The 21,604-nt window shown below is 29.7% G+C and overlaps 3 protein-coding genes across 3 annotated transcripts; 1 reads left to right on the plus strand and 2 right to left on the minus strand.

Moving 5' to 3' along the window:
* The first annotated feature begins 410 nt into the window (after positions 1 to 410).
* LOC124912461 (exocyst complex component EXO70B1-like) lies at positions 411 to 2,671 on the plus strand. Its single transcript, XM_047453088.1, has 2 exons — positions 411 to 1,816; positions 1,916 to 2,671. The coding sequence occupies exons 1-2, from the start codon at positions 417 to 419 to the stop codon at positions 2,559 to 2,561; spliced, it is 2,046 nt and encodes a 681-aa protein (XP_047309044.1). The 5' UTR covers positions 411 to 416; the 3' UTR covers positions 2,562 to 2,671.
* A 941-nt stretch (positions 2,672 to 3,612) lies between these two features.
* Positions 3,613 to 5,484, minus strand: LOC124912247 (non-specific lipid transfer protein GPI-anchored 1). Its single transcript, XM_047452814.1, has 2 exons — positions 5,048 to 5,484; positions 3,613 to 3,978 (listed from the first exon to the last, which is right to left on the minus strand). Exons 1-2 carry the CDS (start codon positions 5,382 to 5,384, stop codon positions 3,764 to 3,766), a joined length of 552 nt encoding a protein of 183 aa, XP_047308770.1. The 5' UTR covers positions 5,385 to 5,484; the 3' UTR covers positions 3,613 to 3,763.
* Positions 5,485 to 11,996: 6,512 nt separating this feature from the next.
* Positions 11,997 to 14,609, minus strand: LOC124912307 (F-box protein SKIP14-like). Its single transcript, XM_047452904.1, has 2 exons — positions 13,282 to 14,609; positions 11,997 to 12,715 (listed from the first exon to the last, which is right to left on the minus strand). The coding sequence occupies exons 1-2, from the start codon at positions 14,158 to 14,160 to the stop codon at positions 12,179 to 12,181; spliced, it is 1,416 nt and encodes a 471-aa protein (XP_047308860.1). The 5' UTR covers positions 14,161 to 14,609; the 3' UTR covers positions 11,997 to 12,178.
* Positions 14,610 to 21,604: the final 6,995 nt, after the last annotated feature.

A 21,604-nucleotide genomic window follows, 5' to 3' on the forward strand; every position in this document is an offset into this window, starting at 1 on the left:
ATTCAAAGACTATTCAACTTCATAAATTTTCAAATTATGATAAATTATCTATAAAAAAAACTTCATTTGTTATATATTGTTCATACCAACAACCCATACATAATTTCTCAACTTATACTATATTGGAAAAAAAAAAAAAAGAATTGAACCATCCTATTATATAATGAAATTATTGTTAAAAGTTTGATGGGCTATTTAATTTTGCTAATCTTGGAGTATTTAATTTCCTTATATTGTTAACTACCCAAAAATGGCGCTAACTCATCCACCACAAATTCAAAAACAAACATTTCATTTCAGTTCCTTCTTCTTCCTCCTTCTTCCTCAACCAACCTAACCTGTTAACCTAATCTGATTCAGAATCATCAAAACCTAAACAATGATAGTTCTGAAATTGAATCAACAATAACAATAATATGACACAGAGCAGCGACAAACCATTCTCCTCCGACAAGTCGAGGAGTTTCATAGCACGCCATATACGCCGCAAAAGCGATCAATCCAGTCCCCGGACACCCGATTTATCGTCCACCATCACTTCCGACGACGCTCTCCCACAACCATACCTAGACGATTTCGTCGCAGAAAACTTCGATGATTTGGTTCAAGATCATGACATCGAACAAGTAACAAACGAAATCGATCAATTCATCGATACTCTTTCCTCCATCGATGACAAATCAAATCCTCCAGACGTACCAGAAACCGTCGAAACATTCTCCAAAATCATTGAAGCCAGGATCGCTAAATACTACTCCGGCGATGCAAATGCTAGGTTTGGTAAAATGACAGAAGATGATTCGTTCTTCTTCGACGCTGTTAATCAAATTTCAAAACTCACAAACGCATTCAGCGATTTCCCTTCCGATTCAGCCACAGCTTCATCGTTAAACAGAACGAGTATGGCTCTTCAACGAGCAATGTCGTTTCTAGAGGAGGAATTTCGCGATGTTCTTGAAGGTCCTAGAATTAGAAGAGTTTCATCAATGGATTTAAACAATTTGAAATCACATTCATCTTTCATTTCTCGTAACGACAGTACATCCTCGTCGTCAGCAGATCATTCGAGTAATAATTTCCATGAGATTCAAACGATAACAGAGGATGAAGAGGAGATCGTTTTCCCTGGATATCCGAACGATTTCGTAACAAAGATGATCAAAATCGCGAACACGATGATCTCAGCCGGTTACGATAACGAATGCTGTCAAATCTACAGCGTTTCAAGGCGAAACGCAATCGAAGAAGCTTTAACAAGTATGGATTTCGAAAAAACAAGTATAGAAGATATACAAAAGATGCAATGGGAATCTCTCGAAATAGAAATTGGAAAATGGATCAAATCAGTAAAGCAATGCACGACGGTATTCTTCCCGGGCGAACGTAAGCTCTGCGATTCCGTCTTCTCTGATCGAGAAATCGCTGATAGTTTATTCGGAAACCTAGCACGGGCAATCGTAATACAGGTTCTGAACTTTACCGATGCTGTTGTTCTAACGAAACGATCTGCGGAGAAGCTGTTCAAATATCTTGACATGTACGAGACTCTAAGGGATTTGATTCCATCCATTGAAGGTTGCAGTAGGGAGGTGAAGTCTGAGATTCTCGCAGCAACGGATAGGTTAGGAGAGGCTGCGGTTTTCATATTTTGCGAGTTAGAGAATTCGATCAAGGGCGATGCAGCTAGAACACCGGTCCCTGGTGGCGCGGTTCATCCATTGACTCGTTATGTTATGAACTATTTAAAGTATGTTTGCGAATATAGAGATACTCTTGATCATATATTTCAAAAGGAAAAAGCCCTCGTAAGAACTTCGTCCCTTGCTAAGGTAAATCCTTCTACTTCCAACCATTTTATTCTCGTTTAAAACACCTTAAATTGAAGTGTAAGTTAATATTGAATGTATTTTCAGAGGAGTCACGACGATGATCATATGCAAATGAGTCCAGGAAGAATTGGAGATAAACTAACCCCGTTTGGAGTTCAACTAATGACCGTAATAGAACTCCTAGACGAGAATCTAGAAGCAAAAACAAAACTATATAGAGATCCTTCATTACAATCGGTGTTCTTGATGAACAACGGAAGATACATACTACAAAAGGTAAAAGGGTCGACGGAAATCCTTCAATTGATCGGGGACACTCGTTATAGGGTGAGATCAACCGTGGTAAGACAATACCACAAGAACTACCAAAGAGAGACTTGGGGAAAAGTGTTGAATTGTTTGAGTCAAGAAGGTTTATTGCAACCTCATGGTAAAGTTCAAAAACAAGCACTTAAAGATAGGTTCAAGAGTTTTAATAATATGATAGAAGAAATACATAGGAATCAAAGTACATGGGTAGTGAATGAAGAACAGTTGCAATCCGAGTTGAGGGTTTCGATTAGTGCTGTAATAATTCCGGCTTATCGAGCTTTTCTTGGAAGGTTTAAACATTATTTGGATGGAAGTAGGCAAGTTGAAAAGTATATTAAGTATCAACCTGATGATATTGAGACTTTAATAGAGGATCTATTTGATGGTAATGCTCTTTCTATGGCTAGGAGGAGAACATAACAATTGATCAAATTCTATTTTTTTTTGTTTCATTTCTTCTTATATGTTATCAACAACATTACTTGTTTTTCATTCTTCTTTTAAAGATTATAATCTTGTTCATGTAATGTATACTTCATATTGAATTGTAAAAATAATTAGTTTCACTTTCAAATATTGTTGTATTTGATTTAAGATTTGGATATGGTTAAGCTTATTAAAGTAGTTCATATGATAAGAATTGTATTAAGAGACTAAAGATCACGAGTTTGACTCTTAGACATTCATTTCTAAATTTTTTGATATTTGAAAATGAATTTATCCATCTCAACCACTTGAATTTGAATTTGTAAAGGGTTTAATACACTTTCTTTAAATTAGAAACCTATAATAAACTTTAAAAAAAAAAGTATGTAAGTTTAACAATTACCAAGGAAATGACTAAAAAATCATTGAAATCTAAGCTAAAATAAAAAAGTTATAGTTTCAAATAATTCATTACACGAAGTAGACCAATGATAAGTTTGAAGTGGGACGCCTATTTTAATTTGTTTTTTCTCGCACAATATGACACAATTAGAGCCCTCGGATTAGAAGATTAATATAACTGTGATTTATTTGCTGTGATTTACTTAACGCACTAAGAAACGTAGAACTATAGGACTAAAATTTTGAAGCAAACTAAAAGAAATTCTTTTATGGTTTAAAACAATTGTCAAGACACACATTCCTTTCATGTCGACAATTCTCATTTCATTGCGTTCTTAACATTCTTAACATTCCATACTTCACAAATCGTCGCACTTCTAGTCACTGACATTCCCCAGCCCATGACAACATTTTATATTCACCTTGGTTATGCATCATATATATACAGAATATAAAAAAAAGTTTTATTGAATTAACTTTTGCTAACAAATTAGTTAGATTTTTCTCAAGATAGATGTGAGTTTTAAAATCACCATGCTCACTTTTAACTAATATAAATTGACCATAACAAAAGAAATACAACTTTACTTATCTAGCAACTATTTTATACCCAATACATTACTTAAAAAACACAAAACAAATATAAATTAAAGTTTTATAAATTAAAACGAAACTGATACAAAATAGGGTACTAACAGAACATTGAAAGAAGTCATGGGGGATAATTTCTAAATGGAAAATGTCAATAAAAACCGAAAAGAACCAAACATATAATAGAAGAGACTACTAACACATTAAAACGAAAACATTTCCGTTGTAAAAGGAAGAACAGCCACAACAACTACCATCATCAATCCCTGAAAATATGGAGCAGAATTCATTATCCGACTGCCGGAGCCTTTATCGCTCGACCGAATAGGCGTGGTCGGAGTAGTTGTAGTCCCATTTGTTGATGGAGGGTCTGTGAATATTTTCGCATCTGGCGAGTCCGGCAGTAGATTTAGAAGCTCTGCATATTACAAACAAATTTGTCAAATTTATCCTTCTAACCACGGTCACTAGCACAACATATTATTGGAAAATGTCAAGTTTCATTCAAAATACTTGATAACCTCTAATTTATAAACTCTATATCTATATAAACTATTTTTATCTAAGCAGCTAGAATAGTGCTTAAAAAAAATTTAAAAATCACATATTTGATATTCTTGTTAAAAATGTCTTAAATTTAAATAGGGTCATGAATGTGGTATGAATGTGGGTAGTTTCTTAAATTCAAGAAAGAAAAAAAAATTACTTTGAATAGTGCAAAAAAAAAAGAATAAGAAACTAAAACAGGTATCACGATGAGTATTACTTGGTAGATAAAAAATTTGATATTAAATTAGCAATAAAGGTGACTCAAAATTTTTTTTTTTTGTTAAAAATTAGGTTTGAGACATTAATCAAACACAAATAGTTTTCACTTATAGGGAGTAAATATAAAATTATTTTATTTATTAAAGAAAGGTTGCAAGTATCATTAAGAAAGAGCTCTTTGATATTATTATTATTATTATTATTTATTTTTTTTTAGATTTAGATTTTATTATAATTATATTATTATATTCTAATCATCAAATCACATAGATTACCAATATATCAAATCACATAGATTATAAATATATCAAATCACATAAATTATCAATTAAAATAGATATTTATAAAAAGAGTAATTCTAACTAAACAAAAACCCAATTACTTAAAATTATTTTTTATCAAAACAAGATTTTTTTAACAAAATCCAAAAAAATCCCTCAAATAAACTATTAACATCAAACAATAACCCAATATTAAATAAAATATTTAGAAATAAGAATCAAACATGAAATATGTAAACATTCTTATTTCCTTTAATAGGATTTTTTCTAGAGAATAATCAGCAAATATAGAATAATTTTGTTTTTTTAAACTTTTTCGAATTTAAGAATCATAACAAATTGAGAATAAAAACCAATAAATATAGTAATTTAGACTTAAAATATTTTGATATAAAAACTAAATTATAAAGTAAGAATGAGATAAGGATTAGAAATTACTAGGGCAATTTGTGATGCTTGCATTGTTGAGATGACAAGTTGAAGGTAAAAGAAGAAGACGTCCTTCTAATATACCAGCGCTCTTAATGGCGGCGCTTCCATTATGAGCTTGTTGAATGATAAAACACAAACACGCCGGATCACTCTCTTTTATTCCGGAGACCGAACTACAACAATCTTTGGTCGCTGAATCTGCTTTTCCGGTCGCATAACCCAAACAACTCCCAAGTTTCCCAATAGCAGTAGTACATTTTTCAGCCATATCTCCTCTAACACCCATTATTACTATACTCATCATCATTATACATGTAACCATCTTCATTATCGATCCTTCCATTGTTAAAGAAAGTTGGAGTATAGAGAGAGAGAATGAAAATGATGATATGAGTTCTTCTTTATTGAGGTTGTAGAAAGTTGAGTTTTGAATTTTAATGGTGATGGAATTATGGGTCAGTTTGGAAATTTGATTTTTTTATAAAAAGATTAAGTTTTTAGATGAATTTAGATATGGGTGAGTCCAAACAAGGCCTTATGTAGTTGAGATTTATTTAATGCTATATAGACTGTTGGGTTTTCAATTTTAAGGGTGCTGGAATTATGGGTCAGTTTGGAAATTTGTAAAAGATCAAGTTTTTAGATAAAGTTTGATTTGGGTTTTCCAAACAAGGTCAAATATGTAGTTGAGATTTATTTAATGCTAAAGACTTGTTGGGGTGCTTTAAAGCTTTAAATGGGTGGTTGGTTGTTTGGTTGTATTGCATGGCTATTGACAGCATGCACTGCAAGTTGTCAACTTTTTCATGGAAACTTTTAATGCTTGAAACTATGTGCAAGTATTCATCAAAAACGATGAAATATTAAATAGGGTTAATTATGGTGTTTTGTTTTTCTTTTCTTTTAGTTTTAGTGGGTCATTTATTGTTCTTGTAAGTGGATTTTTATATTATTATTATTATTATTATTTTACATTGATATTTTATTATGAATAAGATCAATACAAATAATGAAGAATTGATGATATTGACTATAGTCCATGAAATTAGAGTTAGGGGTTGTTGGTTTAAATTTAGTATAGAAAAAATTGTAAAAAATAAATGTAATTTGAAAGAATCAAACCAAGAAAAAATATGCATTATTAATCTGAAAAACCACTTATTACTATTTTCTATTATAAGTTTAAAAAAAATTGAATTCATAAATATTTAATATATAATAATTTTTTTTACTAAGCTTAAGCCGAGTTTTGTGTCAACATACATCCGTGTCACCATTAATGCATGATTATTAATAATAATAAAAAAAAACAATGGCATTATTTGCCAACCCGTGGGCTAACCCTAGTCTGACCCGCCTAGGTCCGCAACCCGAGCGGACTAACCTGTGTAGGAATACTTCTAAATGAGTTGCTAATATTTCAACTCAACCCGTCTAAATCGTTTGACGGGACGGGCCAATAGGCCTAACCCAAATTTACAGTTCTAATCATAATGTATTATCGACAAATCAAGTATGATGACATGTTTTTGTTGGTTTTTTTATTAACTTTTAATTTAACAATATTTACAAGAAAAATTTGTTCATTTATTTCAATTGATTCCTCCTCCCTAATTTCAGTCAAACATATAAGAATTTTTATTAACAAAACATGTAATTTTTCACTCAATTCACATGCAGGGTAGATTGACAATTTAGGAGTTAATGGAAATTTAAATTTTTGGGTTCCTAAAATAATAATAATAATATAAAATAAGATATAAATAGTTAATATATTATAATATGAAAATAATATATTAGAAAGAAGATAAAAAAGAATTATATATATTGTATAATATATATTTAATATTAAAGGAGAATTTTTAAAAAAATATATATATAATATTATTAAATATTTAAAAAATAGGGACTTATAAAAGTGAACCTATTAAACCGCATATGTTGTCTTATCAGTATTCACATTATATGTTTAAATAATAATAATTTATGTCATTACATGTAATTTACTCTTTTAATTTTTTTAAAAATCAAATACTATATACTTAGAAATTAAGTATTGATCAATTTGAAATTGATGTCTTCAACTAGAAAACAAATAAATTAGAATTACAGTTGTTGGGCACAGTCCATATATCTGGAAGCATGTGCATCAATGTGCAGTAGGTGCACAATAAATGTAGTTGAGCTCATTAAATGATTGGTAGATGTACAGCAACCTAGCATTTATGTTAATATTGAATAAACGTTCTTTTCTTTTTGTGGAGAAAAATTGCATCACATTTTAGTTCTTATAAATCAATAACATTCTTCCTTACATTTTAATATTAAAAAACTATATATTTATATATTAACATTTAACCAAAAATATATGTAATTGCACTATAATATAATATATTTTTATTAGAGTAAACAGATTGAGTTGTTAATTTGTGAATTGATAAATCTATAAAATTTGAACAAAGATACATATAAATCTTAAACTTATAACATATCTATATCTATGAGTAATGATAGAGAGAACGCCATTGAAAACAACGATTCCACAACGATCCTTACATCCATATGGACAAAATAAGTTACGATGATGAAAAAAAAATGATCAAGTAAAAAGTCAGAGAGAAAAAAATAAAGAGAGAAATGAATGTTTGGGACAAATGATCCACTATGTTCGGGACAGAATATTCTGAATATGACTTTCTCTCTATTTTTTTTAAATTTATAAGTCTATCTCTCTAATTTTTTATAATTTTTTTTTTAAAACAACTTATTTTTTTTCACGTGACTACCAGGTGGGGTTGATAGAAAATCGTTGCAGCGTCAATCCCCTATTTTTATCTATATATAAATTTTTTTATGCAAAGTTTCAATTATCTCAACAAACCATTCGTACTTTTACTTAAAATATTTTTCTAAATTAATAATTTTTTTTTTCATTCTCATTTTAAGTCATATATCTGTCTTTCTAATTTAGTTTGTGTTTTATTAGATTCTAAAAACAGAAAAAATGAAATATTGGGACAAATTCAAAAATTTTGGTTAGTTGAAAAACAAATTATGGTGACTTAAAATTAAAAGGAAAATTATGAATAAAATGAATAAATATATACAAATTTTGTCCAATTTATATAATGTAAATAAAGTATAGTAATTGAATTGAAAAAAGTTTTAAAATTAGAGGTTTATGCCTTATTTGTATAAAAAAATTTCGGGTGTGCCTGGTGTATCACGAAGAAGTGAACCGAGATGTTTAGTTTCTAAAGAAGCTTATAGGCTTTGGATTTAGTTCCAAAAGATCTTCCCAAAATCGCACCAATAAATAACCATATCAAGTGGTATGGATGAGCATCAGGTGGATTAATCCGAAATTTAATCTGATCCAAATTTGAAATACTAATTCGGATTTGATTGAAATCGAATTGGATTGAGTTTGAATTGAATTAAATTCGAATTTGATTAGGATTATTCAAATTATCCAAAATATATAAATAAAAATATATTTTTAATTTGTTTTTGTTTAAATTTTAATATAATATAATATAATATAATATATTTTTTACTTTCGCATCATTTAGTCAACCATTTTTTTATTTTTATGTATTTTATTTATTATTTATTCGATTTTTTTAAATATAACATTAAATATTAATAAAATAAATCAAAATTAAGTAATTTAAAAAAAATATTAAATGAGATTATCTTAGAGGTGAGCATTTGTTGGATTAATCCGTACCGAATCCGAATTATAAAATTTATTAACTATTCCGATTTGGATTAAATTCGGATCGAATAAAATTTAGATTTAATTTAATTAGGATTGAATTTGAATAATCCAATTAATTCAAAAATAATTTGAATTAAAATATATAATATACTTAATTCACTTTTTCATTTTTTAATTAAATATAAATAAAATAATTATAAAAAAATTATTATTAAATAATTTCAAGTTCACAATATATATATATATTAGTTTGGATTGTCTATATTTAATCAAATCCATATACGAATCGGTATTAATTAATAAAATAGTTTGGATTACTGATTGAATTAATTTAGTTTGAATTTAATTCAAATTTGTAAAACGGATCGTTATCGAGTGGTTTTTGAATTTTTGAATTTTTGATTTTGTATTATGTTTATATAATTAATAATGAGTAATATAAGGAAGCTAATTATTTGCAAGCGAATTAGTTGACATTTTAAGGATGGGGATGGTCTCCTAATTAACTCCAAATCCCAATTCCTCACTAAGAGAAGTGACACAAGATTAATTGTGAATTAAAAAAATAAAGACAAATCTTGTAGTTGTAATATCATGTCCATGTTAATATGTTAATTTTGAAAATAAGACAGCATAACATATTTTAGAAAACAATTTTTAACATTATAATTTTCAAATAATGCAATTAAATTGTAAATATGGACCCTCATATTTTCATGTACTTTTTTTAAAAGGATTTTAGTAATCCTAACATCATTTCCTAACTAAGATAAAAAAAAAGAGACAAGATTAACTGTTAATTTAATAAAAAAAACTTAAAAGACAAATATGGTAATTTGAATTCAAGACCATTAGTTTTGAAAATTTAGGCTTTGTTCTTACTTTTTTTTTTAAATCAAAACATAATCAGATATATTTCATCAATTGTATAACTCAATTAATTAATTAATTAAAATAACTCTCTATTTCTTTAAAAACAAAACTATCATTATATATTAATACATTTTAATTATTTTACCACAAAAAAAAATCACTTTCTCAAAATCACTATTTATCAACATTTTTTAAACTTATCCAAATTTATTTAAATAAATCATTATCAAGAATCAGCATGACAAGTTTTTTAAAATTGTAATTCTTAAATAATACAATTAACTTGAAAATGGACCCTCATATCTTCATGTCCTTTTATTTAAGGGATTTTAGTAGTGGAATTGTCTCCAAACTCCATTTCCTAATTAAGAAAAGAGACATAATATTAACTGTTAATTTAAGAAAATAAAAATAGTAATTTGAATATCATGTCCACATAATATGTTACTTTTGAAAATAAGATAGCAGAACATTTTTTTAGAGAACAGTCTTAAAAATTATAATTTTTGAAAAATACAATTAATATATATGAAGCAATATTATATCTTCATATTCGTTATTAAGAATTTTAATAGTTGGGGGTATGACAATTTTTAAAAATCAATTTTTTAAATTGTAATTTTCAAATGATTCAATTAACTTTTCATACAACCCACACTCTAACTAACAGCAATGACACGAGATTAACCGTGAAAATACATTTTAAGACAAATCTCGTAGTTTGAAGATCACGTCTACATTATTATGTTAGTTTTGAAAATAAGGTAGCATGCCATATTTTAAAAAACAGTTTTTAAAATTGTAATTTTTGATAAATACAATTAACTTAACTTGTTCATATGTAACGTTATATCTTCATGTCTATTTTTAAAAATTTTAGCTGGGACGATCTCCTAACTCCACTTCATAACTAAGATAAGAGACCCAAGATTATATGTAAAACTAATAAACAGTTTAAACAAATCTCTTAGTTTGAAGATAACGTGCATATTATTATGTTAGTTTTGAAAAAGAAGTAACGTGTCATTTTTGTAAAAAATAGTTTTTTAAACAATTTTCAATAATACAATTAACGTGTTCATGGTCTCTTATATCTTCGTATCTTTTTTTAAGAATTTTAATAATTTGAGCAATCTTCTATCTCCACTTCCTAATTAAAATAAAAGACACTAGATTAATCGTGAAACTAAGAAATAGTTTAAGACAAATCTCGTAGTTGGATGATTATGCCCACATTATTATGTTAGTTCTGAAAAGAAAGGAACATGCCACTTTGTAGAAAACAGTTTTTTAAAATTGCAATTTTCAAACAATACAATTAACTTGTTCGTATGGACCATTATAGCTTCATGTCATAACATTTTTTAGATCACGTCCACACTAGTATGTTAGTTTTGAAAATAAGGCAACACAACATTTTTCTAGAAAATAGTTTTTTAAATTGTAATTTTCAAATAATGCAATTAACTTGTTCATATGGACCCTCATATCTTCATGTCCTTTTATAAGGAGTTTAATAATGGGACGGTTACCTAACTCCATTTCCTACCTAATTTCACTTCCTAACTAAGAGGAGACATAAGATTAACATTGAATTTAAGAAAATATTTAAGACAAAACTCGTAGTTTGAAGATCACGTCCACATTAATATGCTACTTTTGAAAAGAAGACGCGTGACAGTTTTTAGAAAACAGTTTTTAAAATTGTAATTTTCAAATAATGCAATTAAGTTGTTCATATGGACCTATTAATATTCATGTCCTTTTTAAGAAATTTAATAGTAGGGGCAGTCTCATAACTCTACCTCCTAACTAAGAGAAGTTAATATAAACCTTAACAACATTTGAAAAACTAGATAATATATTTTCCTAACACAGACGGTAACTTAAATGACAAAAACTAGCCTCTCGCTGTATGGAATAAATTCCTCTAAAAAAAATCATTTTCCGTCGTTTGTTGCATACATGTAGAATGTAAGATGGTAATGTTTTTTTTTCCGTAAATTAATTGTTTGTAGAAGATGTTACATTTGTAGAGTAGATCAATGACAATATTTTCATGACTTTTAATGTTTTTATCATGTCCTGTGAGACTGTGAACATAAGTAGATGAAAGTAAAATGAAAAACCAGTTTAGTTACAAGAACCTTGTTAAAGTGAGTTCATAAAAAATAAATATAAAAATATATTTTTTTGTCACCTGAATTTTAATTCTCATGACTATACATGACCCTTTAATCATAAAACATAGACTTTGTTTTACAAAGTAAGACTTAATGCCACATTAAAAAAAAGTTAATATAATTGAAAAAAAAACACTTAGAACAGAATGATATTATTATTAGTAGTACAAGTCATGGTATTACATAACCTCCCATTCTTTTTCATTTCACCCTTTCCTTCTTATTCAATTTCACCAGCCAAACTTTAATAGTTCATCACAATAATATCTAAAATTATGTTTTTTTTTTGCCAAACATAAGCATTATTTATTATTTTTTTAGAGGAGAGAATCTACCTCTTGAAAAAATTACAAATAATTCTTAGCCACTTGATTCATTGCCCGAAGAATTCTCGCCAGTAAAAGGAGCAATGTTATCATCATCGTCGAACAACGACCAAGAACAATCTAAGCACCGGCGATCAAGGAAAAAGGTTTCCTCGTACTCACTGTCATTGATACAACAACCGCAATCTACACATCGTGGAATGCACAAAATGCATCCTCTACAAACTTGACTACGATTACCACCTTCCCCTTGGCAATCCTCTACCGGACAATCATAAACAAGTCCCAATCTTTGACATTTCGGGCAATGTTCTATATCAATAGGGAGATCATCGTCACACAACAGATACGGATTATGCCCTCCACGGAAAAAACGTGGCTTATGATTATTTTGTAGTTTGCAGTTATGGATCTCTAATAAGATTTTTAGATCCTCAAAATGCTTTTCTTTCATTCCACAAAGTCCACCGACTCTGAGATGTTTTATACATAAAGTACCTTCAGATTTGAGCTTCTTCATCGTACTCACAATGCCTTCTACACTTACTCTTGTACAACCCGCAACACTCAGCTGCAGCAACATTTAGAAAAAAAATATATAGACGTTAATTTTTTTAAAAGTAGTTAATTAAATAAAACAACAGCATCACTCAAAATGAACCAAAAAAGGATTAGAGAAAATACACAAAAACTAAATCTAGATAGAAAATTATGATAAAGATGAAATTAGCAATAATTGACGTTATTGTTGAGAGTGCAGACTAAACACATGAAACAAGCTAAATCTATGCACAAACTCTACAGCTGAGTAGAAGCAAAAGCAGACAAGTTTGATAATAACTGTGAAGCATTCTTCAAGAGTATAGCTTTAAGTTTGACCTCAACTAATTTAAGTTAGAACCAAGTATTTTTCAATGACTAACCCCTTTTTGTGATTTTACTTGCTACAAATTATATAAAATGAATATCACTTTTGTATTTACCAAATGAATCTCACTTTCTCAAAAGGAATACATAAAAGCTGGCCTTTAATGAAAAAGGACCAATAAAGATACAAATAATATAGTCTCACATTTAATATTGACTGAATATTCAAAATAATAAAACAATTGTAAAATCAATAGGGTATAAACTTACCTTTGCTAACTGAAGATTGGTCTCGAGGACACGTTTAAACCCATCATCAGTAATTTTAGGGCACTCTACCAAGCTCAAGGACTTGAGTTTCCCTTGAGCCTTACTCGTTAATTCAAAAAGAATATCATCAGTGATTTTCTCGTTCAAAGGATAATTAACATTTATAGACATCCAAAGAGATGGATCGGTCTGAACAGAAGAACGCAAAGACCTGCAAACACCTTGAACAGAAAGGAGATCTCGCAAGCTCAAAAATCTTAGAGCAAACTCAAGAGAAGCATTTGGTACTCCTTCGTCGTCCCCATAAGAAGAACTCTCAACATTCGCAGACTCAAGCGCAGATCCCAACTCTAAACCATGTCTCTCAGCATTCGCTGACTCAAGCGTAGATCCCAACTCTAAACCATGTCTCTCAACATTTGTTGACTCAAGCGTAGATCCCAACTCTAAACCATGTCTCTCAACATTCGCTGACTCAAGCGTAGAACCCAACTCTAAACCATGTTGGAAAAAAGCGTCGGAAATAACAGGATGCAATGTCAAATCGGTGGAAAATGGTTGGAACCGAACAACATTAGTCCAAACTAAATTCAAGCTTGCCAACAAATTATACTGATTGTTTTCAATCATATTTCTTCCAAATCCTCCATATTCTAAGTCCAAATTCTCCAACCAATCAGTAATATATGTAAATGTGGATACATTCATATCAAATGGATCCGAAGGCAATAAATCAATAACTTCTTTAGATATGGATTCCGAAACACCACCAGATCGCTCAGTTCTATCCCTCTCAAAACCATAACTATCTCCTCCATTAAAATAACCATTCCTAATCCTTACAGGAGAAACTATTGGATGGGAAAAATTCAAAGCCATGGTGAACAAAATTTTTTTTTTTTTGATTTTTTTTTTTCTGTTTTCTAATTTTTTTTAGATATTTTTAAAAAAGATTGAAAAAAAATGAAATAACCCTAAATGAATGAAAGATGGATCTATTCTAACAACAACAACAGAACCCTCAATTTCAGATGCAAACTAAAATCGACGCACCAAAAATTTCATAGAGCTTGAATCCTACGAACATATCTATATCATTCTCAGATGACCTAATCAAACTAGGGTTTTGAAATAATCGAGAGAGAAAAAAAATAAATTTGATGAACAGAACCTGTTTAAAACGAATGCGATAAAGATCAAAGAATCAGAATGATTCTGCCGATTGTGGGTTCCCGAAAGGAGGAGATAATCGATCGATCGGAAGGGGAAACAAGAGCAAAGCGATGAGGGCAAACAGAAATTGGGAAATTTTCCGTCGACAATTTTTACACGGACAAATTTATTATATAGGGTAAATAAGATTAGACCAGAAACAGACACGCGTCCTTCTTTCTTACCGTATAACCGGTCACTCCTATGTTTCGGAGTTTTGTAGGACTTGTTCTTTTTTTTTAGTTTCTTAAATTCAAAAATAATAATAAGTATTTTATTTTGAAAATTTAGAAAATGGGTAATTTACTTGTTTTTAGGGACCATTAAAAATAATAATTAGTTGGGTAAGAATTGAGTTTTAGTAAATCATTTATCAAATTTTAGTAGTGAAAGGAATTTCAAACTTAAACCAAAATCATTATTTATAATAATCAAGAAAACATTAAGAAAGTTTTTACAAGAAAGATATGAATGTAAACAAATTAGATAAGTTGCATAATCTAATGAAATTAAAGTTATTTGATTATAAAAAAAATCATTCATAACCTTTAAATGAATAGATATTTTTTTTTCAATAAATTTCATTGACAAGTGATACTTGGACTTTTTAAATATGTTTTATAGGATTTCTTATGGACACTATTATTATATTTTTTTTTTATAGTAAATTACTACTAAATTATATATTTTGTTTTAAGTTATTTTAAAAATCTTTCAAATAAAGTATAGCATTAAATAATTTGTTTTATCTATTAGGATTGTTTCTGAAGTGTCGGTGTTTTATTTTTCTCGTCGGTTTATAAATATGGGTTCGGTGCATGCCGACGTAATATTTTTGATACATATGAATAAAACTTTCAAACTCTTCGTGGGTAGTTTGTCGCTCATTTTTTTAATTATAGATTCATTTTTTGAATAATAAAAAAGATGTAGTTGAATATTTGAACTTGATCCTTTTCGTCGTTAACTACAAATAATGACGACCTTTGTTTTTGCCTTAATGTTATAATACTCGACCTTAAACATACATCTCAAGAACTAAGCTAGTTTTTACACAATACTACATTAGATTAGTATAAAAACATGCTAATCTATAATTATAAACTTAATATCTAGCATTGCTTCTCAATCATAACAGAATCATAACTCTCTATATTCATAAGTCTAAGTCGAGATTATTATCTAAGCGGAATTATTATAATACTCACCTTAAGCATACATCTCAAGAAGTAAGCTGGTTTTTACACCAAACTACATTAGATCACACTTCAAGTCTTAAAATACTTGTCATTGTGAAAAAATGTTTAATATTGTTTGGTTAAATAATTGACATATTTGTTAGTTTTTCTTAATCATATGATATGTTAGGTTTTCCTTTGTCCTCATGCATACTCATAAACATAATATCTAACATCAAGACATCACTCTTGAATCATGAACATAATCATAATACTTTATATCTATAAGTCAAAATTATTATCTAAGCGGAAGGATACCTGCATCAATTGATAAAAGTCTTCTATTTCTTCTCCGTCGTTAACGACGGAGGTTATTAAAAATAAATTTATCGTCTATGATTTATTATTTAATTTATCATACAAAAATAAATAAATATCCGGTTTCTATACATAATAAATCGTATCATACCTACAATAATCAAACTCCCAATAGCTAAAATATTTTAGTAAAATACTTTATTAATTGAGTTTTGAATAAATGATAAATACATTATTTACATATACTATCCCAATAAATCTATCCATAGTTCTTTCCACCGTACTCAAAAAGTAAATAAAAAAAACTTAACATTAGTTGGTTAGAAGTGACATCCCTAAATAAAAACATTTTAGATTGATAAATTTTTAATACTAAGAAAAAGGACGGTGATTCAAATGATATATATATGCTAAGAATGATAAGGAAATTTTTTTGGGATTGCTCCTTTAAGCAAATTCTTTATGCAAACAAGCATGAAACGCATGCTTAGAAACTCGTCTCCCCTCCACGTTCCGTCTTAAGAAAAATTGATGTCACGGTTCAAATCCTTCCTCGCTCGCCTGGGGTTTTAGACCACACGTCTCCAACTAGAGTATAGATAAGAGAAGAGATGATGTGTTTTAATCACTTGTACACATTTTAAAACTAGTAAAGAATTCTAAAATGCAAATAGGCCAACCATCTCAAATATCAAACATTTATTGAAATGATATTGGATTAAGATGAGAACTACAATGAAATCATGCAAAATTAAATATAGTTTGCAATATCTCCATAAAGAACCAATAAAAATATCATAGCCTTGTATCGACATAGATGAAATTTAATACAAATTTTTGTTAACCTTGACTAAACCTTAGAGTAGCCTATTTTATGGTAACCAAATTCCACTTCAATCTCAATCTGATGCTTTCAATGAGAATCAAAAACTCAACTCGAGTCTAAATATCCTTATCTTCATTCGATTTTGGGGCCTTTCGATGTATATTCTCATAATTAACTCTGTTTGAGTTTTTCAGTGTCCTTGACACATTTTTCGACATCTTGCATTCTTGGATGCATTAATAATGTTAACTTTTCCGTAGAAACTAGCCAACGTGTCGTTGATCGGGTACTTTACATATGCTCAAGATGATTTGCATTATTGCAAATGTCTACTTATTTGTCTAATCAAATGATTTTTCGACTTTGATCGAGAGTAACTACTTTTGGTTTGTATCCATGGCAAGAGTGGATCATTGACAAGCAATGGGATATGGATTATGGAGGAGGGTACACCTATGTGTTTGTGTCCTCATGGAATGCATTGTGTGAGGTTTACCAATCCAAACTTATTGCATTCCATTATTTACTAAGAATCTTTTTGTATACGCAAGGGCGGATCTACGTATTAAGCTAGATGGGCTGTAGCTCCGGTGTCGCACTAACCCAAAAGCAACATTCTTATTCTTTCTCCCATCATTTGGATAGAACAAACAATAACTATATGGCAGGTATTCCATTAATCTTAACTTTGGGTAGATTTCAAATAAAGTTTTTAGCCCGGGTAAAATTCCAAATCCTGACTCCGGCCTTGTCTATTAAAAGTCTTGTTTGTTGATTCTATCTTCTCATGATTGATTGACGAGGGACTCATATATCCTCAAAGTATTTTTCGTTACTCACGAAACACCATGGAGGCTCTTTGACGAAGGAGTAACCAAGTAGTAAGGTCCATTGTGGTGACAAACCGTATATATGGTAATTTCAACCATATTTACTCCATAATTATGTCCTGGTAAAATAAAATGCATTTGTTCATTCACTAAAGTAAAACATGTAGAATTTTAATTATTATTATACAAAACATACTTACCGAGTTTTGATAGAGCAAGTTCAATACCCTCGATTCGACGAGGTTAGATGAAATTATCCATCCGGGCTTCCAAAGATGTCGGTCTTCCAAGCCTCTCTAATTAACTTGCCTACCGAAGGCAAATTTTTTGAAACATATTTCAAGCCATAGGTTTGTCTTTCACCATAAACTACATTTAACTAGTTTAAGTTTTGTCATCTATAAATAGGAAGATAATGTACATTCATATTTTTACCAAATCAACCAGAGTTGATTTCTTTCTCCTTTTTCGTTGGGTTCCACTATTTTGAATTGTTCAAATCAACTCGATCAATAACTAGTGGATTGAAACACTAACTTTTCATTAGTTAGTTACAAATAATATTTTTAATGCTGACTTTTTCATATTAAACTTGTTATTAGTATTTTATATTACAATTGTTTATTTTAAAAGAAAGACTAATTGAAAGTCAAGTTTGCGTGGAGAGGAGGATAATTCATTTTAATTATTTGAGATATCTATTTTTTTTTTCATTTGAAATTTAATGAGATTATTTAAAAATTAGTATTTTATCTTAACTAGCACGATATGGATAAGAATATAAACAAAATATTATTTATATATAAATATTTTAAACAAAAATAATACTATTCAAATCTTTGAATTAGTTTCAATTTGTAAAATTAAATTTAATCCAAATGTTTACTTATATTTTTAAATTCATCAAGTATATAAAATTTAAAAGAAAGATATAATACATAGAGATGGCAATGGGTACCCGTATGCTCGATACCCGTGGGTACCCGATAGTCGGGTTCGGGTATTTTAAATCGGGTTCGGAGTCGGGGTCGGGCATGGGGAGAGGGAGAAGGTACCCGGTCGGGTACGGGATCGGGGATGGGTAGTGTGCAAAACCCAAATCCGATACCCGATACCCGGTTATATTAATATTATTGATTTTTTTTTTATTAAAGTTTAATGTGTGACTTTTCAAAAATGCTTTATCATTGCAAATGTATCATAAATATGCATCATTTAATTTGATCTTATCAACACTTCACTCCAACCATAGTCATAAATACACTACACTTCAACTTTAATTATTTTATATTCCCAAAACAATATTTCTCTACATAACTTCAATTTTTATTTTAATAACAAAATATTAATCTCTCTCTCATAATTCTTCACATTCAATCTCTAGTTTTTTTTCAATGTTCATTCTACTTTTTTTTCACTCTAGTTTATCTTCTTCAAGATTTACAAAAATTATGAGGTAGGTAAGTAATGGTTTTATTTTTATTTTTAATATTTTGATATTACTAATGTTAAAATTATTTATTAAAGTTGTGTTTTTTTTTAAACTTTATAATCTTATAAGTAATTTAATCGGGTAATGGGGTACCCGTCGGGGATCGGGTAGCCGACGAATCGGGGATGGGTATAGAAGTAGAGATACCCGTCGGGTTCGGGGTCGGGGTCGGGTAGTGAAATGAAAATCGGGTTCGGGGATGGGTACTTCACTACCCGTCGGGTAGGGTACCCGTTGCCATCCCTAATAATACATGTGAACCAATCATATAAATTGATAACATTCATTATGTTTATAATTCATCAAGTATATAAAATTTAAAAGAAAGATATAATACATGTGAACAAATCATATAAATTGATAACATCCACTATGTTAGAAGAAAATTGAATTTTGTATCAAATTATATAAAATTTTAGTTGAGTCTAATATTCTTTATAATTATTATATACTTATTTGAAAAATAAAAAAATAAAAAACCATCTAACTAATTTGTAACACCCCGAAAACAATCATTTCTACCTCCTGGTCCCATAGCTTAGCATGTGCCGTCTTATGGCGAACACGTGACAATATGGGGTAAATATCATATCGCGGGGTAACTTGATGCATTTCAACATTGGTTTGCATGCCAGACATCTTTTAAAATGAAACATTTAGTTTTTAAAAAACTTTGAAAATACCTTAATCAATAAGAAATTAATTATGTAAAAATAATTAATCATTTGTTCAAATTTTAAATAATCTGGAAGGCTAAATAACAATTTAACCTGAATCCAGTTTAAATTAATTAAACACAACTAATTTAAAAGATTACTTATTTGAAAATCAGAGTCGCCAAGAGTTTTTATGAAAATTAATAAAATGATACGTGTATAAACATATTTATAGTAGAGTTTCTAAAAAGGATGGTTCGTTGTCTGTTTACGTTCGGAAAAGGACTTTCACGCTATGTCCTTTGCGCTGCCTAATGACGGTTTTCAAATTTTTTTCTAAAATAAATAAAGTCTGGCTTTTATAAATTCAATTATAAAATTTATTACCTTTAATTTGTAGTATAGGGGTCCTAAGCAAGGATAAACTTTAAATAATTGTACACAATTATTTAAGAGGGTGTGTACCTTGTGCCGATATTTAGATTTAACAAAAAATGAAATTATCAGAGGAGAATGTTAGAATTTAAAAATAATTAAATTCTAAACGGGGGCCTTATCCAAAATATTAGTTTATGAAACATCCCAAAAATATAAAAATATCATTTTATGACCTTTCAGAATTATTTGAAAATAGGTTCGGGTTCCAAAATTACAAAAATAATTTTGGATTTTGAAAAGTGGAACCAAACAGGTCTTAAGACTAGAGTCCCAAGGTCTAGGTTCGGTTTGGCCGATCTAGGCTTGGTCGGGCTCGGTCAAGACTAGGGTGGTCCGAACCATGGCTCGGTCGCATGGGTCAAGGGACCGGAGAGCTCGGTCCCAAACTCAAGCGGCTTAGTCTTAGACTTGAGAGGCTCGGTCCCAAGTTTAGTCTACTAGTCGAGGTGCTCTATCCTAGGGTTATGTAACTATCGGTCTTATTTCTAGGGTTAGGGTTAGGTTTACCAGTCCTAGGCTAAATGAGGGCTCAGTCCTAGGGTTACAAACATCGGTCCTAGGTCTAAGGGAGAACTCAGTCCTAAGTCAGAAAACTCGGTCGGGCTCCACGGTCCTAGACTACAACCATCAGTCGCGGGGCTCGGTCATTCCTCAAGAACACCGGTCCTAGTCCTCGATCGGAGCTAAAGAACACCGATCCTAGGTCAGAAAACTTGGTTCTAGGATCCTCGGTCCTAGGTTCATTTTCTCGATCCTGGGTTTTGACCTAGGGTTCGTTTTCTCGGTCGTGGCTGAAGAACATGACCGAGGATCACCGGTCATAGGCTAAAACCTTAGAACCATGTGTTCTTATTTTGATCTAAATTTCAGAAGTCCATAACTTTTGTTTGGGATCATGAAATCATGATCCTTAAGCTACAATAAGTTCATATGATCACGAAGAACAAAAACTCTAACATAAATAACGATTTTGAAGTCCTTACAAGGATTAATTTTAAAACACCATTTTTACGTCAAATTTTGGGATCTTTTAAATTAGGCCGTTTTAAGGTCTGATTTTTATTCTATTAGCTTTGAAATGATGAATATAGCTGAACACAACCAAAAGAAGAACATCATAACATCATTAAAATAGTTTTTTAAGAATGAATCAAAATCCAAAAATTTTCAAAAACAAGATTTGTTCAAACATTATGAAAGTGATGAAACAGTTGCTTAAAATTCATTATAACATGTTAAAAAATATGTATAACAACTAATTGGATCAACAAATCTGGATTAAAAGCAAGAACACAAAATTTCAAAAATTCAATTTCAAACCTTATTTTTTAGAATTTCAGTTTGATCAAACATGATCAAAACGTGGTTACAGT

The sequence above is a fragment of the Impatiens glandulifera genome, chromosome 8 (genome assembly GCF_907164915.1).
Source record: "Impatiens glandulifera chromosome 8, dImpGla2.1, whole genome shotgun sequence".
Lineage (NCBI taxonomy): Eukaryota > Viridiplantae > Streptophyta > Magnoliopsida > Ericales > Balsaminaceae > Impatiens > Impatiens glandulifera.

Excerpts from the sequence above, each read along its gene's own strand:
- LOC124912247 (XM_047452814.1), bottom strand. The coding sequence starts at position 5,384 with ATGGAAGGATCGATAATGAAGATGGTTACATGTATAATGATGATGAGT. Across the intron at positions 3,979-5,047 it reads AAGCATCACAAATTGCCCTA|AGCTTCTAAATCTACTGCCG; the intron begins GTAATTTCTAAT and ends TGTAATATGCAG.
- LOC124912307 (XM_047452904.1), bottom strand. The coding sequence starts at position 14,160 with ATGGCTTTGAATTTTTCCCATCCAATAGTTTCTCCTGTAAGGATTAGG. Across the intron at positions 12,716-13,281 it reads CCAATCTTCAGTTAGCAAAG|CTGAGTGTTGCGGGTTGTAC; the intron begins GTAAGTTTATAC and ends ATGTTGCTGCAG.
- LOC124912461 (XM_047453088.1), top strand. The coding sequence starts at position 417 with ATGACACAGAGCAGCGACAAACCATTCTCCTCCGACAAGTCGAGGAGT. Across the intron at positions 1,817-1,915 it reads AAAGCCCTCGTAAGAACTTC|GAGTCACGACGATGATCATA; the intron begins GTCCCTTGCTAA and ends GTATTTTCAGAG.